The 25,048-nt window shown below is 39.5% G+C and overlaps 1 protein-coding gene across 4 annotated transcripts in view; it reads left to right on the top strand.

Annotated features, from left to right (window-relative positions):
• Window positions 1–22,770, top strand: part of LOC128831811 (Y+L amino acid transporter 2-like) — a 40,649-nt gene extending 17,879 nt beyond the window's left edge. For all 4 annotated transcript variants that reach the window (XM_054018582.1, XM_054018580.1, XM_054018581.1 and 1 more), the window contains 8 exons: window positions 1,922–2,047; window positions 7,067–7,211; window positions 8,318–8,441; window positions 9,225–9,328; window positions 11,788–11,884; window positions 17,658–17,807; window positions 20,542–20,725; window positions 22,029–22,770. In XM_054018582.1, the coding sequence (XP_053874557.1) occupies window positions 1,922–2,047; window positions 7,067–7,211; window positions 8,318–8,441; window positions 9,225–9,328; window positions 11,788–11,884; window positions 17,658–17,807; window positions 20,542–20,725; window positions 22,029–22,120 (1,022 nt within the window). In that variant the 3' untranslated portion in view covers window positions 22,121–22,770. The remainder of the gene's footprint in view (window positions 1–1,921; window positions 2,048–7,066; window positions 7,212–8,317; window positions 8,442–9,224; window positions 9,329–11,787; window positions 11,885–17,657; window positions 17,808–20,541; window positions 20,726–22,028) is intronic.
• The last annotated feature ends 2,278 nt before the right edge of the window (window positions 22,771–25,048 follow it).

Below are 25,048 nucleotides of genomic sequence, written 5' to 3'. Positions count from 1 at the left end.
AACAAACTATTCTGTCACCTCATTAGGTTTTAACTTCTCTGACTAAACTGAATGGCTATTTCCATCAGCACACGGCTCGGTGGAGATCTGGTTTAGCAATAAAATGACTTTAGCTGAGTCAGGGACAGGACTAGACCAGGGAACAAAGTGTGACACAAGGAGTCACACACACTGTTCCTTGTTCTGAGAAGGGAATAAGTTACTAAGTTCCTAATAGGACGTGGCAGCTAATAGCTTCTAAATGATCTTTGGATATTGCTACAGCTGGTTGCTCCTTCCTGAGATCCAGTCTGAAGTTCTAAGGGCCAAATGCTTTGCTGACTTGCAACTTCAGACACTCCCCGCACAGTCCACATGGTTGCACAAGTCAGTATAGAATCTGACCCCAAAGGAGAAGCATTTCCATGTTGTAGTTTCTTTTTTCCTTCCCTCTGTAAATGTAAGGTGAGCAATAGGAAAAGCATCCTAACAGTGTGATCTGCTATACTATGAAAGTCTCTCTCAAAGAAAGTGAGTGAAGTCCCATTGTTCATCTAATTTTAAATGTCTCAAGCAAAGAATTGGAGAACATATTGCAATGGAAATTCTGCATTGATAAGCACTGAGTAGATGAGTTAAATGGATGACCTAATAGGTAACTGCACATCCACCCACCCACCTGACAAATAGTGTGTCTCTAATCTCTGCCTCCTTCCTAGATCATTGTCCCAGATGGTAGGTTGGCCATAGTGTTGAGGACAAGCTGGTGCGACGGAGGAAAGATTGTCAATAAGATTGCCTGAATAAGGCAAGACAAGGGGATGTTTTCCAAAGAGGTGTATGCACATTTGCTCTCCATCTGGAATTCCTAGGCACTGCTAGTAGAGCTGACAAGAGGACAGTTCCATTTCCAGGCAACATTTGAGATTTCAAAATCTGTTTTTGTTTTGCATTGGAATGAAAACAAAACCTTCTGAATGTTTTCACAAAAACCATTGGAGTTCATGTGTAGGCTGGTGGTTAAGGCCCTGTTCTGGGAGACCAAACTCACTGTTTAGAACAGAGTTTTTCATCCCAGATCACTCCAAACAGGTAAAGACTTAAACCCCCGTCTTTCGAGGCTAATACCCTAACCAACAGGCTACAGAGTCTCTCTCTTTGCTCAGCCTCAACCTGGACCCAGGAATGTTTTGGTTTTGACAGAACAGTATATTTGGGTGAAAATGTTCAAACCAGCTCTACTGGCTAGCAACAAAGAAATATAAAGTGAGGGCCCAAGAGAAGAAAATTGGATTTGTGATTAAGGAAGGGACTCAGGTAATGTGGATTCAAATCCCAACGCTGCTACAGACTTTCCTGTGTGACCATGGAAAAGCAACATAGTTTCAGTTCTCCTGATGTGAAATGTAGATTCCTTTCTTGCATTCTTTGTCTATTTAGACTGCAACGTCTTTGAGGCAGGGACTGTCTCAGAGCCTAACACAATGGAGCCTTAATCTCCATCATGGATTTTAGGCACCACTGTAATCCAAATAAATAATAATCAAAATCCTGCCTACTTCATGTGAGTAGCTCCACTGAAATCAATGAGATGACTCAAATAAAGTAAACAGTGGTTGGTCCTAAAATCAGAATTCAAAACCCAGTGCTTTCCCACTGATTTCAATGCAGAATGTCTTCCTTCCTCTCCTAATTTCTCTTTCTTCCAACCTATTACCAGGAAATGGCAGCCTCCATGCAGTAAGTTTTTTAGTTCTTTTTAAAAAACAAAAAATAAAAACTGACTTAAAAATTAATTATAGTAAATTTCTATTGCTTTCAGTAAAAGTCTAGATAATTCTGAAGTGTTGAAAGAGTTTTTCTGTACTTGTAACTTTCATTTTCTTGAAAGGTGTATTATTTAAGAAAACACCTATCTCATTTGTATTCCTTTTCTCAATAGGCACCTTAACATTTATTAACTGTGTCAATGTGAAGTGGGGAACCAGAGTACAAGATCTGTTCACATATGCAAAAGTTATGGCCCTTATCATGATCATCTCGGTGGGTCTTTATAAAATTAGTAAAGGTAAGAATATATTTCATTTTAGACATTTTTTTAAAAAACTGAACAGTATCTGAGAGTCAAAATCTATACAGTAGTATCAGAATCCACACTTTCATATAAAATGTTATGCACTGGGCAATAGCTGTTAATTTCCTGAAAAAGAGGTGACAGCTATATTGCTCTGTAGAATGTTTTAAGCTCCATTTACACTGTGATAAAAGACCCACGGCACACCTGGGCTCACAGGACTTGTTCTGCAGGGCTATAAAATTTCAGTGTAGACATTTGGGCCACCAAAATGTAAACCCGCGGTTCAAACTCACGTTCAAGGCTAGCCCCCTTCCATCTACACACAAATCATGCTAACCCAGGCTCGGACCCAGCGTCTCAATAGTTTGCAATATGGGGCCAAATATTTTCATGAGAACAGGAAAAGTTTTCAGTGCCAGCAATTCTGAACCCTAGTCTTCATACAACCTTGAAATCACACTTTAGCCTAAACTGCCTTGATCTACCCTTGGTTCATTTTTAGCTGTAGAGGATCAATAAGGATTACAACATGGTTATACTCTAATAAGTTATTCTGCTTACTAGAGCATATTTGTTGGCTGTCAGTGGTTCCAGATCAAATTTTCCTCAGGTTCCAATTAATAGATTTTTTTAAATAAATGCCAGCTCTGCCAACTTAACCTGGGATATGAAATGCAAACTGCATGCTTTCTGGTTTGTGCATCATCAGCAGAATTGCTAACCAAATTCCGTTTGTAGAATCTTTATTGCTAGTGATGATGTGTGAATCAGAAAGAGGACTGCTCAAATTTCAGATTCCAGGTTCATTTTGCAGACTTGCTCTCACACAGAGAAAACTCTGCAATGCTAACAAATGTTAAAAAAAAATAGTAAAAAATTATTTTTGTCAGAAAAGTAAGCAGCCATAAATGTGTCAATATTAGGGCTGTCAAGCGATTAAAAAATTTAATCGCAATTAATTGTGTGATTAATCACACTGTTAAACAATAATAGAATACCATTTATTTAAATATTTTGGATGTTTTCTACATTTTTTCAAACATATTGATTTCAATTACAACACAGAATACAAAGTGTATAGTGCTCACTTTATATTTATTTTTATGACAAATATTTGCACTGTAAAAAAACAAAAGAAATAGTATTTTTCAATTCACCTAATACAAGTACTGTAGTGCAATCTCTTTATTATGAAAGTTGAACTTACAAATGTAGAATTATGTACAAAAAAATACATTAAAAAATAAAACAATGTAAAATTTTAGAGTCTGCAAGTCCACTCAGTCCTACTTCTTGTTCAGCCAATTGCTCAGACAAACAAGTTTGTTTACATTTTCAGGAGTTACTGCTGTCCGCTTCTTGTTTACAATGTCACCTGAAAGTGAGAACAGGCATTCTCATGGCACTATTGTAGCCGGCGTCACAAGATATTTACATGCCAGATGCTCTAAAGATTCATATGTCCCTTCATGCTTCCACCACCATTCCAGGGGACATGCGTCCATGCTGATAATGGGTTCTGCTCAATAACAATCCAAAGCAGTGCAGACTGATGGATGTTCACTTTCATGATCTGAGTCAGATGCCACCAGCAGAAGGTTGATTTTCTTTTTTGGTGGTTTGGATTCTGTAGTTTCCGCATCTGAATGTTTCTCTTCTAAGACTTCTGAAAGCATGCTCCACACCTCATACCTCTCAGATTTTGGAAGGCACTTCACATTCTTAAACCTTGGATCAAGTGCTGTAGTTATCTTTAGAAAACCTTGCAATGCTGGTTACAAAAGTGCCATGTGAACGTCTGTTCTCACTTTCACGTGACATTGTAAATAAAAAGCAGGCAACATTATCTCCTGTAAATGTAAACACACTTGTTTGTCTTAGCGATTGGCTGAACAAGAAGTAGGACTGAGTGGACTTGTAGGCTCTGAAGTTTTACATTGTTTTGTTTTTGAATGCAGTTATGTAACAAAAAATCTACATTTGTAAGTTGCACTTTCACCACAAAGAGAGTGAACTACAGTATTTGTATGAGGTGAATTGAAAAATACTATTTCTTTTGTTTATCATTTTTACAATGCAAATATTTGTAATAAAAATAATATACACTTTGATTTCAATTACAACACAGAATACAATATATATGAAAATGTAGAAAAACATCCAAAATATTTAATAAATTTCAATTGGTATTCTATTGTTTAACAATGCAATTAAAACGGCGATTAATTGCGATTAATTTTTTTGAGTTAATCGCGTGAGTTAACTGCGATTAGTCGACACCCCTAGTCAATATGTACAGGGAGCAGTCCTGTGGCATATGTAGGGACCATTTTATGTGGTCACTTTTTTGACCATAATGTAGATAGGACTGAGGAGTTTCAGTTTAATAGAAGAGAAAATGTTATTGGACCGAGGCCTATAATAAAGACAGGGTTTAGGATGATATTTTATTGTCTGTATTCTGGGAGAACCAGGGTCCAACCAGGATTATAAACTCCATTGTGCTAGTCACTGTATTACCACATAGTAAAAAACAGTCTCTCTCTTGAAGAGCTAGCACTCTAAAAGACAAGACAGACTAATAGAAATACATGAGCAACAAATAAGTTCCTGTTCAGAAATAAGCTACACTGGCACAAACACTTTTATAATGATATTACTGTCTCCAGGCTCAGGGAGCTGAACTATTTATACCGGTATAGGAAAAGTAGTATAGCTTTGGTGTGTAAACAGGCCTTAGTAGGTCAGAATATGCGAGTTGTCTCTGATCTGTCAGCTCTGATCAGAAGCAAACTGCTGAACATAGCTCTAAGGACAAGGAGTGAGAATGGGGGAGGAGAACATTGCTGATAGTCATTCTCTACTATATTTTCTAATCTGGCTAGGAAATGGAGATGGAGAGGTAGCAAATGTTATTGTTGTGAATGAAGAATGCTAAGAGCTTTCAGTGGGAGTCAAGTCATCTGATAAGCCAGGGATCAACAACCTTTGGCGGCCCATCAGCGGAAATCAGCTGGCGGGCCAGGACGGTTTACCTGCAGCATCCGCAGGTTCGGCCGATCGCAGCTCCCACTGGCTGTGGTTCGCCATTCCAGGCCAATGGGGGCTGCGGGAAACAGCGGTCAGCACATCCCTTGGCCCACGCTGCTTCCCACAGCCCCCATTGGCCTGGAACGGCAAACTGTGGTCTGTGGGAGCTGCGATCGACCAAACCTGCAAATGCTGCATGTAAACAAACCATCCCGGCCTGCCAGCGGATTTCCCAGATGGGCCACATGCCAAAGATTGCCAATCCTTGTGATAAGCCCTAGTCTACACTATGAACTTATGTCTGTATAACTACGTTGCTCAGGGGTATGGAAAATCTACACACCTGAGTGATGCTTTATACTGACTGAACTCCGGTGTAGACAGCGCTGTGTCGATGGGAGGGCTTCTCCTGTCGACATAGCTACATAGCTACCGCCTCTCATGGAGATGGAGTACCTACACCAACAGGAGACACTCTCCATCTTCACTAATTGCTACAGCTTCTGCAGCATTGTAAGTATAGACAAGCCCTAAACTAGTAGGGGATGAGCGTAACCTAATCTATATTATATTTAAATAGATTCAGGGTATTAAAATGGTGAAGCAATAGGAAGTTGGGGAGAGGGATGAAGGAAACTCAGGAATTTGTGATCAGGTCAATATTTTTTCGCTCAGCAGTTATTTTACTGAGAACAGTTATGTTTTCCCCTAGCTTCCGTATTCCTGATATAGTCAAATGTGTTTATGTTTTGGACATTATGAATGTTTGTGATTTTGAAACCATGCTGTTTTTAGAAGGTAAGTTTCTCGGCCCTGTCACTCTGTTTTGATACCACTAAAGTCAGAGGTGTCTCTCTTTGTGAGCACAGACCCACATCTGTAGTCCCTCTTCATGGAGTGTAGATGGATCCTATGATTTAACCCCACCTATCCCAATTCTAACAGTAACTGTGTATGAGATTTTGTTACAAAGGTGAAACACTAGTAGCTGCAAACTTTACTCTGTCAGTCTCCATAGCTTACTGCTTGTGTGTAACCCATGAATTCCACATATTTAACTACCTTCTTAGTGTTCAGGGTGACTTTATAAAGAAGGCTTCCCTTTGCTCCTAACTGAGTAAAATGTCTGAATGGTCGTCTCACCCATAATACATAATTCTATTTCTATTCATAAGTGATTTTTCAATTTCCTTCTGCATATTTGGTAATTTTAAAAGTCTTTCCTCCACTTCCACTTTCCCTGGGTATTTGAGGTAAACATTTTTATTCAAACCAGTTTCTTTAGCATGCTAATGAAAACCTGGACCCCAGGAGTTTTTCCCCTGCTGGATGCTTAAATAAATCTACAAAGATATCTGTAGATAATTAGAATTGCATCATATCTGATTTCACATTAATACATGCATTACAGAAATTAACTTCTAAAAATGACAATATTATGCTTTTATATAGCAATTTTATCCATAGAATTCAAAGTGCTTTAAAAAGAAAGTAACTATAATTATCCCCATTTTATAGATGGGGAAACTGAGGCACAGATGTGACATGACGTGAGTCGTACATCAAGTCAGAGAAGGGGCCAGGAATAGAACTATAGCCTCCTGATTCCCATCCTATCCACTGGTCACACTCTCCTGGGCTTTTAACAGAGGGTGTGAATGGTCCCACTGAAGTCAATGGCAGTCCCTTATTAATCAAGTCAGAAATAGTCCCATAATAGTCAGACAACAAATATGGAAAAACATTACTTACATGTGTAGTTCCATGTCACTCTTTGTGAGATGTTCTGATGTCTCTAACTGACTAAGCTTTTTTATATCTCCGATGCTATGAAAATATCTATATATTTTTAAAAGGTTTTATGGTCTGAGAATAGTAGCTTTTGTTTTATTTTGTTTAGCTGAAGTGTATATACCTAACGTAGATAACATAGAAAAACATTTAAACATAACCTATAACTGCTTTATAATATTTACATAGGAGAAACAGAAAATCTTAAAGCTCCATTTGAAGGTTCAACAACTGATGTAGGATGTATAGCACTTGCTCTGTATTCAGCCCTCTTTTCCTACTCTGGATGGGATACCCTGAATTATGTCACTGAGGAGATGAGGAATCCTGAAAGGTTTGTGCATACTCTCAAATCCCCCAAAGAGTGTTACAAAGATTATGAAAACATGACAAGATAGATTGTTCAATAACCCAATGGATGAGTTCAGTGTGTATTTCAGGGGGCGGAGGGGTCCTAATTTTTAAATTAATCAAACTACTATCCATAAAAAACTCCTTAGCTTTTGAAAAGACCTACTAAGCACCATACCACTATGTGATTTCCCTTTATCTCTTCAGATGTATTATATCAAAAAGTCAATAGCTCCATATGTGACATTATTTTCTTTACTTTTTAGGATGGGATTTTCAAAGGCACCTAAGGAATTAGGGCACCCAACTTCCACTGAAAATGAATAGGATCTGGGTGCCTAACTTCCACAGGCTCTTTGAAATTCCCTTTTTTTTTTTGGTCAGCCAGTGCTGTATTTTACTTTCGAGGAAATGAGCCAAAATCAATTGTAATAATAAACTGGGGCAAAGGGGAGAGACAAAAGAGTTATACTAGTGTTCTGGAAACGTTCATTTCCAAGGCCTGGTCTACGCCTAAAGGTTAAAAGGTTCACATTCTTAGGGGTAATATTCGATACTAGCAACAGAGGGTCCTGTGGCACCTTTGAGACTAACAGAAGTATTGGGAGCATAAGCTTTCGTGGGTAAGAACCTCACTTCTTCGGATACAAGTCAGAAGAAGTGAGGTTCTTACCCACGAAAGCTTATGCTCCCAATACTTCTGTTAGTCTCAAAGGTGCCACAGGACCCTCTGTTGCTTTTTACAGATTCAGACTAACATGGCTACCCCTCTGATACTATTCGATACTAGATTACTTTGGAAAGTGTAGACAAAGCCTGAATCAGCATGGAGAGGCATGACATACATTGACAGGAGCCAAATTTAAGTGAAGACACTTCCGCAGCTAGATTGGCAGCTTATATCGACCTGTGGAGCAAGCCTGAATAAGTTTCCCACACCTGCAGAAAAGTTCTGTGTAAGCACAAAAGCTTGTCCCCCTCACGAACAGAAGCTGGGCCAATAAAAAATATTACCTCACCCACTTGTATCTGGGAGGAGCATTTCTCATTTTAATACGATGCAATACCATTTTATCTCTCTCTTTGTAGGAATCTACCCCTCTCAATTGCAATTTCAATGCCTATTGTGACCATTATTTACTTGCTGACCAACATAGCATACTATGTAGTGTTGGACATGCCAGCTCTTCTAACAAGCGACGCAGTGGCAGTGGTAAGTTGTGTGAAGTTTATTAAGGCAAATGTTTATAATACGTATAATGCGGTGGAAGATTCTCATTTGGTCCCCTATACAGCAGATTTCTTACCCTGCCAATTAAGGTGTTTCGTGTATTAGTGTGTTTTTAAGAGCTATAACTACTTGTTTCTGTGTAATAACACCAGTACACTGTGATGGCTCAGACATAATGCATATCTCTTTGTGAACTGATGCTTGTTAAACCATTGTATAATCTCTGTAAATCCTGATCCTAACAATGACCTAGATGTAGCGGTTGTTTTAAATAAACCAATTTTGCTATAGTTCTGCTTCATGATGTTCAGTGTTGTCACTGAACACTCTACACTGGCAGAAATAGTTTTGAGACAAATTGTTGCTAAGCGCTGCTCAAACTTTTATTAGCATTTCACACCCCCAAAATACAAACAAATATAGTCAACATATTATACAATACGGAAAGTCTATAGTTATTAACACACAATTCAACAATTGATTTATACATCCTAATCTGCATGAAAACCACTATTTCAAACCCAATTTACAGAAATTAACAAAAATCCAATTTTGTTTTAATGCTAATGTAGGATTTATTTTAGCATTGATCAGCCTTTCAAAATTCCAATCACCCACTCAGCAGGAGTAGTTTTCATTATCATCATGGTAAAGAATGGGCTAGGAGACTCTGTGCTTGGACTGATAAATTTTCCTGACAGTTTTGCAAGGCTGTCATTGCATATTTAATGTAATTAGCCTCATGCGCTCTCTTTTCTATTGCAGACATTTGGTAATGAAACCCTTAGTTATGCTAAGTGGATAATTCCTATTGCAGTGGCCATGTCCTGTTATGGTGGATTAAACTCATCAACTATTGCAGCTTCCAGGTATGAAACATCAAACATGTAAAAGGCAGGCAGTACTCAAAGGACAATCAATAGCACTTTGTAGTAAGTGGCATCATTTAATAATATATTGCAGTGGGACCTGCTGAAGTTAAGAATCTGTGACTATCTCCATTTCAGGCGTTTAGTATTGTAGGATAAAAGTAATGCACTCTATGTTAAGAATGCAGTCTAAAGGTAGCAGTAGAATGTTAACAGGAGTGACCATTGAGTTTCTTTCTATCACTTTGTTCTAACTTGACTGGCAGACTTGCTACAAGAAATTTAGGGTAAAGATGGGGCAGGTATAGGGAGGGAGGGTGTAAGACTCCCATGCATGGCTGAGACCAGTTGCATTCCTGGTGCACAAAGAATGTTTCCTATTAGTGCCACCTGCGGAGTGAACCATCCCAAAAGAAATGAGACATGGTAGGGAAAAGGCCTTGTAACATTGTCCCTCTGTGTATACTGCCCCTTCTAGTTAGTGACACAGCAGATTCACTACCCCTTCATGGTGGGGTGCTTTGGGAGGCATTGTATGAGGTACACTCATGTCTTGGCATAATGTTTCCAGGTGCTCTGGCTGCAGCAGTACAGCTCAGCACAGCCTCCTTTGCCAAGCAGTAATTAGCTGCCATAGTGTGGCCCTATGATTGTAGGCCGCTGAGGGCATGCGCCTCTCTTCTTTTATTTGTATGTAAAGCCCAGCACAAATCTCTGTGGCTGAGAGAGCTTGTAGGATAAAATCTGAATAAATAAAACAAAGACCTCTGAGCACACCTCCAGATTCCAGTGAGAAATAGCATGACTGAGTAGCGGTGTTATTTTAGAGTCAATTAATAGTCCAACTTTATTTCTATTACACTGAAGAATATTTGTATTCTTCCTTTTTCATCTGTCAAAGACATTTGTCTTGCTGGATATTGCTATACTGTGATATTTGAAACTGATCCTATAATAGTTCCTGTTGATAATTCATAAATAATAAACAGTATTGGAACTGCTTTAAACAGAAAAACAAGGACCACCTAAGGAAAAAAAAATTTCTTTCAGTCAAGCCAGAATTGACCTTTACATACCATCAATCTCATAAATTTGACACGGATCCTATTCAACAGAATTGAAAGTCTGCTAATGTTGCCATGTGCATGAATACATTAGAAGTACCAAACCTGAAGAAATGCCACAATCCAAGGATATAAGGACATCATTTAGCACCATCTTTGTCCAATAATATCATGTAGTTCCATGGTCATCTTTCTGTAACGCCAAAGCAAATAATTCAGAATATGCAAGTTTAGTGTGGAGTTATTATTCATTTGTGGGGAGCAACACTGCCCTTGGCCTAACAAATGTGGTGAATTGTCTGTGTATAGCTGCAAGTTAATCTGAATCTAAATTAAGTTTTTAATATTTGGGTTAATAAATATTTATTTCAACGCTAATAGTTCATGCTTTATAGCGACGTATTTAGCATAATTGCATATTGTCTGTGGACAGGTATATACTTGAAACACTTGAAGAAAACCAAAACACTTAAAACCAAGATGCAGCTATAATACTGTAGGTCTCATCTTCTGTGTCTACAGCTATAAGTATGAAAGAACCAAATTCAAGAGACAAGTCCAGCACATTCCAATGCTGTTTGTTTGAAACTTACATTCTCCCTCCCACTGCTATTCACAGGGCATTAGTTAGTTAGTTAGTTAGTTAGTGCTAGTGACTAGAGGCAAACCAGGTCAAAGTCCCTTTGTGCTAGGGCTGTGCCAACATATAGTAGTAAATGACTATCCCTGTCCCAAAGAGCTTACAACCTAAAGGACTGCATGGAGCTTCTCCACCTATGCAAAGGTGCAGATATGGCTCCCCCCCTCCCCCCCAAAAAAAGAAAGCATGCTCAGCACAGAGGATTGGACTGGACTATATACCTTTTTTGCTGTCAAATTGCCCCTCTCTAAGCATTGTGGTGGCTTTTGATAGTCCTGGTAGGGTCTTTTGACATTATAGGAGCAATAGCATTCAGAATATTTCAGGCTACAGGAAGTTCTTTCAAGAATATTTAATGCAATGTGCAATGTTTCTACAATAAACATATGCTTGCAGTGAAGTACTATTTTCAGTAGCACAGATTTTATTATTGGAACTCTCAAACGAAGGACTACTTAAAATGGGGCAAGTGCAGTCTTCTGATTACCTAGTAGCAGTCTGATCTACATTTGTCACATTAAGTCAAATAATTCCTTAATGATGGAGACGTTTTTGTGCCCTGGCATGTACACTAGCACTGTCTATTATCCAGTGAAAGGCAAAGGTGGACAAAAGAATGGTACTTACAACAAAAAAGCATTTTTCTCCATAAATGTTTACAACAGCAACAAAAAATATAATTGGTTCTGCCTTTGTGGAAAAACAGAAGGACTCTGCTTGGCTAATTAGACTTTTTTTCTTTCCTTTTGTGTTAGGCTTTTTTATGTTGGAGCCAGAGAAGGACACCTTCCTGATAGTTTGAGTTTGATTCATATAAAGTGTTTCACACCAATCCCTGCTCTTTTCTTTAATGTAAGTAACAGTACTTCTCCACTTCTTTCCTCACTATTTTGGGAATTTTCTGCAAATGGTAAAGTATTATGAATCCCTTTTACACTCCATTTTTCCAGGCCTGTCTACACTGGGGAAGTTTCCCCAAAATAGCTAGTTGAACTAAATTGTTTTTTAAAACAGTTGGAGCCACACGGCCTGATTCTCATTTACACTAAGGGCACCCAGGTAAAGTGATCTTAGTGTGAATGAGAAGTAGGCCCAGAGAGTAGGGTTAATCAGCCCAAACTAGTGTTAAAATCACCTGTAGGGGTTTATCTGAATCAGTTTTAAAAATAGTTGGGATATTGCAACAAAAATTCTCAGTTTATCCAAGATTTAACATTAATTAGTCTCTGTGTTCTGATCTAGGTTAGAAAAAGGGGAAGGTTTAAAATGCATAACCACAGAGTTTACAGCCGCACAGCTGTACCGATGCAGCGGCTAGTGCAGATGCTCTATGCTGACAGGAGAGAGCTCTCCCATCGACTTAATTACTCTAGTCCCCACAAGCGATGGTAGCTATGTTGGCAAGAGAAACTCTCCCGCTGACATAGCACTGTCCACACCGGCACTTAGGTCAGTGTAACTTGCACCACTCAGCGAGGTGGCTTATTCACACCCCTGACTAAACTGATACCGACGTAAGCTGTAGTGCATACATAGCCTAAGTCTTTGTGTGGGTTTGCATATTCACAAAGCCACATACTGAAATTCTTCGGTGAATACCACACGCTAAAAAGAGAATTAGTTTAGTTGGCTTTGGGAAAGAGGAAGATTGACTCACAATGAAATACTACCAGCTTCCCAATGAAGAATGCTTTATGTAGTCATGTGCTAAAGTATATAAGAATTTTAAAACAATATATACACACATTTGTCACAGCACTTAAAATACTTGGATCAAAGTATTTAAAATTGGGTTCCTAAAGCTAGACTTTTACATCCATATTTACTTTGTTCTTCTCTAATTGCACAAAGGAATCTTCTTTGTGATGGGCACTTATAGGTATTTTAAAATCTTATTTACAAATTAAAATGAGATATTATGGCGCGAGAGCAACATTTCATTGTAAATGAGATTGTGGGACACAGGGACAGGGAGCTGTAAGATACAAAATTAGTACAAATGATTGCAAGTATTAATCCAGAAATCAAATAGATTAAAGTGAGGGGGGGAAATCCATCATAAAGCATTTATTGCTGCTTATTAAACTATTCATTTCACTTGGTGAAATTCTATAGCCTGTCTTATGCAGATGATCAAAGTGCCTTTTTGCCTTAATGTAGGAATCTAGGAATGAGTCATTTGAGTCTGAATATTCCCACTAGTGGGAATTACACTTGTATCAGTGGGAAGGGTTTGTTCTCTTAACACGTGAACATAATTCCCATTTATAAGAATAGAAGATTTCTGTGTTTATTGAGGGAAGAATGCACTCTTTCAGTTGTGCTCTTTAATAAATCAGTGGTTAAGATTCAGAGATTTTAGGGCTCATTCACATCTGGACTCAGTTCTGCAGTCTTTGAGGCCAAATACTGTAACTCTCATTGAAGTCCAATTGTTTGTAGAAAGCTCAAAAAGAGGAACATTCTACTACACTTCTAGAGAGAGAAATCTTTGCTTAATTGTTCTCAGTGCACAGAAATACAATGTCCTGTACAGTGTTTGTTTGAAGGCAGATATTTAAAAGTTAAAATCTTGTCCAGTGGATTGTGAGCTAGGAGCACCTCAGTTCTAATTATGGATCTGATATTGACTCTTCTTCTAGCTTTGGGCAAGTCACTTGAATATCTCTGCCTCAGTTTCCTCCTCTAGAAAGGAGGAAAACAATACATATTTGCCTACCTTACCAGAGAGATGTGAAGACTGATTAATATTTGTAAAGTGCTTTGAATACAAAATAATTATATAAATATTTGTGTTGTTATTGTTACTATTAAATTTAAGGGCCTGTATCCCTAGAAGTTCATGTCGTAACTCCCATTGACTTCAGTGGGACAGGATCAAGCCCTACATCAGTATAGTGCGTTAGATAAAATGAGTAAAGTTTGAAAATTTGACAAATCTAGCAGTCCATAGAAAAAAGAAAGAATGAGTGATGACATTGAACCCTGGGGTAAGTAACCACCTAGAGGACTGACTACATTTTTTCATAAAGGTTGCCTTATAGTTTACTTGAACAATTCCATGACAAAGCTCCTGGGACTCTTAAATGCTGAATAGGCTAGTATGTGATGGTTCAGCTTGTGCGACTTGTCGTTCAGGGATACTGTTTGCCACAGATTAAATTTCCAAATTCAAAACAAATGGGGAATATCTAGCTGGTTGAAATTTTTCAAAATTAAAAAGGAGATGGGGGGAAATATCCCTTTTTGACAAACTCTAATCTCATGAGCATGTGAGGTGTCTTCATTAGCCCCACACAGAGCTTTAGGGACAATGCAGTAGCAGCTGTAGAAGAGGATTTGGCTGTGACTAGGACTAAACATAGGCAGTCCCTGGTAATGTTAGTGAGTTGCTCACCTGGTAAAGGTAAGTTTGCATTTGAAAGTTTGGGGGATACTTTAAGGTAGTCCCTTAGTTGGACGTTTCCTTGTTAAGTGTGGTCACAAACACAGATTTCACTGTATAGAAGAAGCATGTTACTATGCCAGTAACCTTCTCTGATAGTTATGTCTTAATAAGAGTTAGTTTTTTCGCTTCATAACTCCATGTTGTGTTTTCTTCTTGGTCCTGCAGTGAAGTTGTCATAGTCTTGGATTTGTGACATCAGCCAGTTACCATGAAAATGATTGTGATGTTACAAATTCATCATTATGACATCGTTGCAGGATGAGGAGAAAAAAAATAGGATGCAAGGGAGAGAACTTCTCTTTAAATATTAATAGATTTGAAAACAAATGAAAGGTAAATTACTTCATGTTTTAGTCAAATATATATATATTGTCTGTAGAACTGCATACTCTCTTGGTTCACCAGAACCTGGATTTGGTGACCTTTAGAGTATACTTCAAGCCCAGACTATTCCTCGGAGAAGCATTCATTAAGGGGAGCAAGGGGCATGACAGAGAGATACTGTAGGAAGTTGTATAGGCCTGAGTACCCTCTTTTAATATGCTCTTAAAATATATCCAGGGCCAGTAGCACCGACTGTTAGTGAGGTTGCCTAATGCTCCCCATTATGAGGCTCTGTTTAGTGTTGCTTATAACTTTGCCAAAATTTAACCATTTGGGTTGAAATTTTACATGCCAGATGCCTGCCTACATCAATATTTTGGAAAATTTGCATCAAAACAGTCCAGCAATTTCTGAGAATGAGGCTAAGGAATGATAATGTTTTGCCCAATTTAAAAAATCCTGGTGACTTTTTAAAATTTTTTATTTTGAACAGCTCTAGTGCCCGCATGCTTTGGAGCAATTAACTGAAATTTGGCGGAGGAGTGGCCTTTGTGTCAGAGATGTGCCTTTTGCTGACCCTATGAAAATCTGCCCAAATTTGGCCAAGAGATAAGCCTTTTCAGAGTCTCCATTGACACATGCTTAGGAGAGACAGCTCCTACTGTTGATCAGATTGACTGTCCCCATAGAGCAATTGACCATGCTTCCACCAGCCCAGAGCAACAAGGATGAAGCAGAACTTTCCCTGTAGTGGCTGCTCCCAGCTGTTTTGGGCTGTGGCTGGACTGGGCACTAGAACAGAGAGCAGGGAGTGTCTCTTTCCTATGCTCATAGGGTACATGTACACAGGGATAAAAGACCCACGGCATGACTGTGGCTGTCTAGGTCAGCTGACTTGGGCTTGTGGGACTCAGGCTGTGGGGCTAAAAAACAAAATTGCTGCATAGACATTCAGGGTCAAGCTGGAGCCCAGGACACTCCACTCTTGCAGCCCGAGGCCAAGCATCTTTTATCCCAGTGTAGACATACCCTCAAAGACACCTCACCTCCCCACCCCGCTCAAACTGCTGGCACCCATGCAGAATGGAGGTGTAAGCTTCCGGACACAAATGCCGAGAGGACAAGAGGTGGGCCTGTGAGCAGGGCAGGTGGAGGAAAGAATAGATTGGATAAGGAGTCTGATGAGACTGGGACTGGAGAATGGAGGAGGGGAGAGGGAAGAGAAAATAGGATTAGCTAGGCCAGGATACTTGGACTGTGAGCCAGTGGGGTGGGGAGGCTGGGAATGATTTGGAGCCAAGGAGAGACTGGGACGAGAAGCCTGAGGAGTGGAGACTGGGACTGGGTAGGCAAAGAGAAGGAGCCAGAGACAAGGACTGGAATAGGTACAGATTGGAGGGGCTGGGGAAACAGGAGTCAAGCTTGGCTGTGTGGGGGAGGGCAGGAAGAAGGCGCTGTGACCACTAGAGAACACTCCCTTCCATCATCTAGATTGGAACCCAAGATTCCTGAGTTTCGCCATTCCTTTGCTGTCAGCATATCTGTAAAACCCACTGGCAAAGTGGATGTCTCATCCCCCTCTAGTGCTGGTCTACAGAGCAGATGACAAACTACTATTGCTACCAGTTACTCTGCTAGTTCAAGTGGCAGAGGTCTGTGAAGTGGGTCCAAAGGTTCCAATGTGGCTGATGAACCATGTGGGTGTCAGTATAATGCCACATGATGGAATTCTTTTTTCAATTTGCTTCTTCAAAAAATGAGGAAATTACACACAAAGTACATCAAAAGAACATTTATTAAGGTTGCATAATCAAGCATTCAAAAGCTAGGACAAGCCAGAAAAACTGCCTGTGCCCCTTTGTACGCATTATGATACAGTCTTTAATTGCATGATCACCTGCTATTTTTAACTACTGGACACCTACCTCATTCAGTGCTCACAATGGATCTGCTCTGGGGATAGATCAGGGCTGTGTTCTGAACGAGGTTGTTGTTTGTTGGGCCCTTGCCTAATTTAGAAGTTGGAAGGGGAGTCATGAATAAGCCAGGGGATTTCAGGAAGAGAAAGGATGGCCTCATGGTTAAGGCAGCTGAATGTCATCCTGGAGAACTGGATTCTATCCCTGCCTGTGCCAGAGTTTTCACTGTGATGCTAGGCAAGTCCCTAGACCACACTTTTCACAGGTGGTCACTAATTATCTGTTCTTCTTTTTCTGTGTTCCTGATTTGAGACCCTGGATCTGATTTGCAGGAGTGTTGAGCACTCACTGCTGCAACTGAAGTCAATGAGAGCTGTGCTTTATATAGAGCACTATATAATGTTCAGAACTCTGACAACACAGGTTCTAGGTGTCTCAAGTTAGACACCACAGAGGTGGAAATTTTTGGACCTTATTCCCTCTGTGCCTCAGTTTCCCATATGTAAACTGGGGATATGACCCCCTCACCTCCCAGGGGTGTTGTGATGATAAACTAACATTTGTGAAGCAATCAGATACTATGCTAATGAGCACCATAGACAAGCTCATGAGGAAATCAATGGTTCTGTCTTCAGAGCAGGATTTGACTGGTGTGAGGTAAAAAAGGCATGGGGCCACACATTGAGCAGTGGGGAGAAAACAAAATGTAGAACAGCTGGCCATTCCCTGAGCACTGTCCACCAGTGCACTTACAGATTTCTTAGCGGTTCTGAGAACACAGCTCTCAGTGATTTCAGCTGGAACTTAGGAGCTCAGCACCACTAAAATCAGGCCTTTGATATATAGTACTTAATATATAGTATGTTTTTGTTTCATAAGAAAACTATTTTGTTACTTAAAAAAGCTTTCCCCCCCCCACCTTTTATGTCTGTAGGGTTTAATGACTTTGCTCTACCTCCTTGTGGAAGATGTCTTTCTCCTCATTAATTACTACAGCTTCAACTACTGGCTGTATGTTGGGCTGTCTATTGCAGGATTAATATACCTGAGACGTACTCAGCCTGATAGGCCACGGCCTATTAAAGTAAGTACATTACAGAAGGAAATAAAACATAATATACAGTCAATGCATCTGTTTGTATATACATTACAGTATTGGCAGGGCCGGCTCCAGCTTTTTTGCCGCCCCAAGTGGCGGAATAAATAAATAAATAAATAAAAAGCCAATCGACTACAAGTGGAGCAATTGAGGTGCCGCCGAAGAAGAAGAGAGGGACCCGAAGGACCCGCCGCCGAATTGCCGCTGCAGACCGGGAGGTGCCGCCCCAGTAACGTACGGAGTGCTGCCCATTTCTATTGGCTGCCCCAGGCACCTGCTTCCTTCTCTGGTGCCTGGAGCTGGCCCTGAGTATTGGTACTAAGGATGTGTCAGAATTTCCCTTATATGCTACTCTTTTAGCCACAAAAGTCCTTTTAACATACACTGTCACAAGTTAAGGAGCAAAATGTATCCCAGCTTTCAGAAGGATATCTATTACGGTATTTTTGCTATATATAGTATAAAAATTGACATTTATTGATTTTGTGACTCATTTTTGCTTCTGTTCAACTTAAAACCCTCTTCGTTTTTAAAATGAAATTGTCTAGGTCTCCTTAGTCCATAGTGTGTAGCTGGATAGGCCCTTATTTTTGTGTAGTCATTTTTTCTCATAATGGATCTTTACATTGCCATAGTTACAGGATGCCTAGGGCTCTGGCACAGTTGGGTATTCAGGTTTGATTACACCTCTTATAGTTTGGGAAATTCTGAGCTGCCAGACAATAGTTCCACCTCTCCTTCGTTTGTAGGACTAGTACTTTACTTCCTCTTCCCTTCATCCATATATATTTTGCCATCCAAGACACACATGGTAGTGGGAGAGTGAGGTGTATTAATGCTACTTGGGTCCTCCAAGAAATGGTACCCTATACACTCTTCAAGTATAGAGGAGTGTTACATTCAGTCAGACAAGTGAATTTAGAATACAAATTAATACCTCTTCACAAGCTTTTCCAAAGACGTTTTTATTTTTGACTCTGTCTTGTCACAGTCTCCTGTACCATCTTTACCAGCATCAGTTTTTGTTTGTGTGTTATTAAAGGGCAAAATGTTTTGATTCCTATCCAGCATCTACAACAAAAATAGAACTCCTGTGTACAATCAGCATTAAAGTACATTCTCTAAAGCTAGTAAACTTTCTAATTCTCCAAAGCTAGTCAATTTTTTTGAAATGTCAAGTTTGACAAGATCTTTCATTCACATTTTGAATGTAAAAAGACAACAAAAAACCCACCTCACAACAACCAACAAGGGAAATTTTGCTCAATCTTTTTCCTGTTTTTTGACCAGCCAGTTCTGCTTTCTGTTGGACATCAGACCGATGAAACACAAACTGTTCATGGGTCTGCTGCAGCCCACAAATCTTGAAGTTGTAAAAATGAACTATTGTATTCCACGCTTTGCCATATGCAGCCCTGCTTGACAACAAATAGCCTTGATAAAACGTACTGTCTTCACACTTAATTTACAAACTCTCCAGATAATAGGCAGAAAAGAGGAGAGAGGGTGAAATCCTGGCCTTATTAAAATCAATGGGAATTTTGCCATAGACTTCAGTACACCCAAGATTGCACCCAGAGAGTTTATATAAGCTGACTCTGGGTGCCAAATTATTAATTTCTATTATTCTTTGCCTGCTTAGCTGACCTCACATTTTTGCATGGAATTTTGTGCACGCACAGTGGATTGTTTTCCTCAATTTATATTTTACTTACATAAAAATAATATTTATACAAAAACTCTCTCTGTGTTATAAGTTACAGCTAGCTCTTAAAATGTCATGACATTTTGAAAGGCCATTCTTGAGAACAGTGGCTAGGTATCAAAGTGTAATTCTACTTTAAGAAATGAATCTGTAAAAAAGTTTATTGTGGGCTTCCCTACTTGTTTTCCAATTATTTCCATATCAGATTTACTGATTTTACAAGCAAAATGATGTGTTTCTAACTACCACCTCTGCAAACTTAACTAGATTCTTGAAAGTCAAGCTGGGTTCATTCAATTTCTGACATACAAATGATAAAAATTCTACAGTAGAAGCTTAGAGAAAAAATTCCTTGCATGGTAGCACTCGGCTTCAGTGCTCTGCTCTTACTGCATTTGTGGATCTCTCATAAATGTCAATTGGAGCTGAGTTTGTGCAGTCCTGGAAACAGGGTGGACAGATACAGACACACACATGTATTTACACCTGGGGGGCAGAGCGGATTCCCCAATTCTCCTCCAGACTCTTCAGGTCATTTATAATGTCCTTCCCCCCACTTTGTAGCATATGAAGGGTCCTCAAGTTAAACCAAAAAAGAGAAAAGAAAGGTCCTTTCAAGTGAAGGGAAAGGGGGCCTGTCTCTCAGGCCATCTTTCTAGATTCAGCTCTTTGGACTTGGCCTATTAATAGGTCTATTGTCTTTTATTAGATCTAACTCCAGCCCCTCATCTTGGGGCATCTTGCTTCACAGCTGGTCGATACAGCGTTAGCGACAGTGTTTCCCTCTTGGCTGATGTGTCTCTGTTGTCAGCAGTCTCTGAGGTGAAGCAACCCTCCTTTTCTTCACCATTCCTTTCTGTAGCAGCTTTCCCTTTTTTAGCTCCTCTCCCTCTTCCAGGCAGAGCAAGCCTTACAGGCAGGCCTCATTAGTGCTTCAGTTTGTAAGGCCTCACATTTTTCAACAGTATGTTTCGTTGTTTCTTTTAATTCATGTTGATCTTTTTGTATCTGCAGCTCAGCCTCTTCTTTCCTGTAGTATACTGTTTATGTTCCATTTTCCTGGTCCTGGTTCCTCTCTTCAGCGATACAATCAATACCCTCATTGGAATTGGCATAGCCCTCTCTGGAATTCCTGCATATTATTTGGGAATTTATTTACCATCTGAAAAGAAACCTAAATGTCTTCAGTGGCTCTCTGGTAAGCAATGTAGTTTTACATTAGTATGTGATTATGTACATCTCTACATGCAGGCACCTGTAAATATAAATTGTGAGAACCTTGTCAGAAAACAAAAAAAATCTTAGCTATTTTTCTGGATTTTTTGTAAAATTTGTTCCCTCAGAAATTTTAAATATATAATGCATTACATGTCTAGGAAGTTTTGCTGTGTTTGTTATATGTTTTAGAGGAAAAAATAACCTGAACTATGCAACTTTACAGAATTTTCCTGCATGTAGATTCAATAAAAATATTACAGTAGATTAGGGTGTCCAAATGTCCCGATTTTATAGAGACAGTCCCGATATTTGGAGCCTTTTATTATATGGGCTCCTATTACCCCTCACCCCCGTCCCGATTTTTCACACTTGCAGTCTGGTCACCCTACGGTACATTAATTATAAGTCATTATGGAGGAATAATTTACATTGGCTCGGTCAAAAGTCCTCCTAGTGTTGAAGACTGAAGAAGAGCTCTGTGTAAGCTCAAAAGCTTGTGTCTCTCACCAAAGAAGTTGGTCCAACAAGATATTACCTCACCCAACTTGTTTCTCTAAAGACTAAACACACTCATTTTTGGTCTGGAGGACTGAAAGTACCATATCACTGTATTGTTTCGCTGACTGGCCAATTAGTGTAGTATCTGAGTGAGAGGAGACCACCTATTTTGGTACCCAATTAAAATGTGAATACTGCTATAATGATGGATATTTGAGATTGGTAAGGGGCTAACATTTGCATTGGGGAAAAAATTGGTGGTCCTGTAGGGCTGTACACATACTTATTTCTGGGTGCTCTCTTCCAGGAACAATTGAAAAAGTGGTTGTGTGTGTGTGTGTGTAGGATGGGACAGATGCCATAACTTGTATAAATAAACTGATGTGAGCTGATGTAAACATCAGCAGAAAGTTTCCTAAATTATTAAATCATTAATTTAGTGGACGCAGGTTCAGAAACTAGTAGCTGCAGATGATTATGCATATCTCTGCTACTGACTCTCAGACTAGTCTTGAAAGGCTCCTTGTTCAGTTTGATCCCAGCTCTTACAAATTTCCATTAAATTCAGTGAAGGGCTGATTAAAAATTAAGAATTTCAAAGTGGGGCTTTGATGTGTGAATGATTTACCCATTGGAAACATGGATTTAATCCCCCTCACAGAAATGTTGCAAAGCTTAATTAATGTTTGCAAAGTGCTTTGAGATCCTTGGACACAAAGTTTATAAAAGACCAAAGTTCTATTGTAAGTTTGTCTCATCTATGTGTTTTTTTTTTTATTTTGCAGCCACAACAACAAAATATGTTCAGATGTTGTTCTACTGTTGTCTGACAGACTTGGACACTGACGTGGATCAGACAGAAGCTAAAGCCAAATAGGGTTGTCTGGACATTTACATACTTGAAGCATTTTTAGTGTCTGAAATTCTTTGTGTAGGGTTGGTTGCACGAAAGTACCAACAATTACACTGTGCATCAGTTTGATGTTAATTATTTTTGTGCTTATTTTATTAGCCCCTTCACTGCCAAGGGTATTTACCAATCCCTGTTCTACAGGATTTTTTTCTAATTTTGTTTATTAATGCTGATTGATTACCTGGTGATTGAGAAGTGCTTTGAAAATATAAAGCACTGTATGAAGAAGCTCTTCATGTTACATAAGTGTTCGTTTTTGCAAGCCTTTTGGAATAAATCTATCCAGTGCAAAGCAGAATCTTGAGAAATAAAAAGACAAATGAAAGAATACAATGCAAATCAGACACTTACTAGATGTACATTTCTAAAGATAAGGCAGGAGAAGAAAGTCACAATATAAATTTAAGATTTGTATTGCAATTAGAAAATTTGTTTCTCAGCAAAATGTTTAAGTAGGCAGGCAAGCATTTTCAAGGTATAAATGCATCACTAGAACAAAAAAAATCTAATCCATGTTCCCCTAAGTAGATCCCAGCAGACACATTTAATTCAGTTACAAGAAGAATACAAGGGAAGTGGACTATCTGAAAAATAAAATTTTGTGCTAAACCTTATGTGAGGACATACAATAATTGTCATCTTTTTGCAGTAGAGGCATTTCAGATAACAAATTAGTTCACATAGTTGTTGTCACAGGTGTGCCAGATCTCTTGCAGATCAGCTAGTCATGGAATAGGATAAAAAGACTGCAAGTTTTACTTCAGTATTTGTACATTCAGGGGTAAGCACATCACCTTTCTATAGTGTGCCTGTGTTCACCTACAAACATCAAAAATTGTGGCCTCATAAACCATAGTAGATATGCTGGTTGACTTTCATTTAGGAAGGAATGAAGCATCCATCTCCTGAAAACGTAGAAGAGAAAATAAACATCCTGAAAGAACTATCTGGGACTTAGGCCCCAGAGGCAATTCCTCTAGCCTTTCTTGATATACACTATACTTTGTCATCCTGTAGGATGTTACACTTACTTTCCATAATGCTATTGGAATATATATAATATTCTGTCTGTAGCTTCATCAGTGTTCCTTTCCATAGCTCTGATCCTAAACTGATCTCTAGCTTTTAGCTTGGGGGGGTACAACATTATCCTTCATTATGGCCTACTTGGAGAGAGCTGTGGGGAGAGGGGCTGTCATAACTATAAAGGGAAGGTACACAGCCCTCCTGTGTACAATACTATAAAATCCCTCCTGGCCAGAGACTCCAAAATCCTTTTACCTGTAAAGGGTTAAGAAGCTCAGGTAACCTGGCTGACACCTGACCCAAAGGACCAATAATGGGACAAGATACTTTCAAATCTTGGTGAGGGGAAGGCTTTTGTTTGTGCTCTTTGTTTTGGCGGTTGTTCGCTCTTGGGACTAAGAGGGACCAGACATCAATCCATGCTCTCTTCTGAACAAGTCTCTCATATTTCAGACTTGTAAGTAACAGCCAGGCAAGGCGTGTTAGGTTTATCTTTGTTTTCTCAGCTTGTAAATGTACATTTTGCTAGAGTATTTATCTCTGTTTGCTGTAACTTTGAACTTAAGGCTAGGGGGGTTCCTCTGGGCTCTTTGAATCTGATTACCCTGTAAAGTTATTTTCCATCCTGATTTTACAGAGATGAATTTTATCTTTTTTTCTTTAATTAAAAGCATTCTTTTTAAGAAACTGATTGATTTTTCCTTGTTTTAAGATCCAAGGGGGTTGGATCTGGACTCACCAGGATTGGTGGAGGGAAAGGAGGGGGAATGGTTAATTTCTCCTTGTTTTAAGATCCAAGGGTTTGGATCAGTGTTCACCAGGAAATTGGTGGTGAAGTCTCTCAAGGCTACCCAGGGAAGGGAGTTAGCACTTGGGAGTGGTGGCAGCAAAACCAGATCTAAGCTGGTAGTTAAGCTTAGAGCTTCTCATGCAGGTCCCCACATCTATACCCTGAAGTTCAGAGTGGGGAAGGAACCTTGAGATGGTGGCAGAGCAGTGGGATCTTTTAAAACCAAAAGCCAGTAAGATTTTTTTTTCTCCTGTGTAGCTGCTTAGAAAGCAGAACTGGGAAGGTAGATACATATCTTATTTCTTAGCCTGAAGGCAGAGGTGTTAAGTTTTTTTAACAAGGGTCTTTGTTAAGAGAAGGTTTCATGCTGTGAGCAAGCAGCCAGCAAAAGGAATTTACAAGCTGAATTGTTTTTTTTTTTCTTTCTACCTCTCGGGTATAGCTAGTTAGAAAGTCTCTGTTAACTAAGCAGCCCTGAGCTGAGTGCATCCCAGTTTCAGTGAACTGCAGAGGTGGTGTAACCCAGCCCAACAAAGCAGGAAAATGAGTACCAATGACACTGCTACTAAACTAGAGCTGGCCAGACTGGCAGCAGAAGAAAGTGAAAAGAATCATAAGAGACTGCTCGAAATAAAAGAACTCGAGAAAGCAGCTACTGAAAGAGAAGAGAAAGCCAAAGAGGATGCCCACAAAAGAGCTATGGAGCAGAAAGAAAAAGAGATGGAGGAGAAGGAAAGAGAGAGGAAGCATGAACTGGAATTGGTAAGGGCTAGGCAGGATATACCAGCCAACCCTAACAACCAGTCTCCAGGTACCGCTTCCCATCCCAGAAAATTCCCCATCTACAAGGCAGTCGATGATACTGGGGCCTTCTTAGAAAATTTTGAAAGGGCCTGCCTTGGGTACAGCATCTCTACAGACCAGTACATGGTAGAGCTGAGGCCGCAGCTCAGTGGACCCTTAGCAGAGGTGGCAGCTGAAATGCCTAAGGAACACATGAACAGTTATGAACTTTTTAAAAACAAGGCCAGAATCAGAATGGGGCTAACACCCGAGCATGCCCGTCAGTGGTTCAG

This window comes from Malaclemys terrapin, chromosome 2 (genome assembly GCF_027887155.1).
Source record: "Malaclemys terrapin pileata isolate rMalTer1 chromosome 2, rMalTer1.hap1, whole genome shotgun sequence".
Lineage (NCBI taxonomy): Eukaryota > Metazoa > Chordata > Testudines > Emydidae > Malaclemys > Malaclemys terrapin.
Note: the sequence above shows the minus strand (reverse complement) of the source record. Positions and strands in the feature narration are given on the sequence as shown.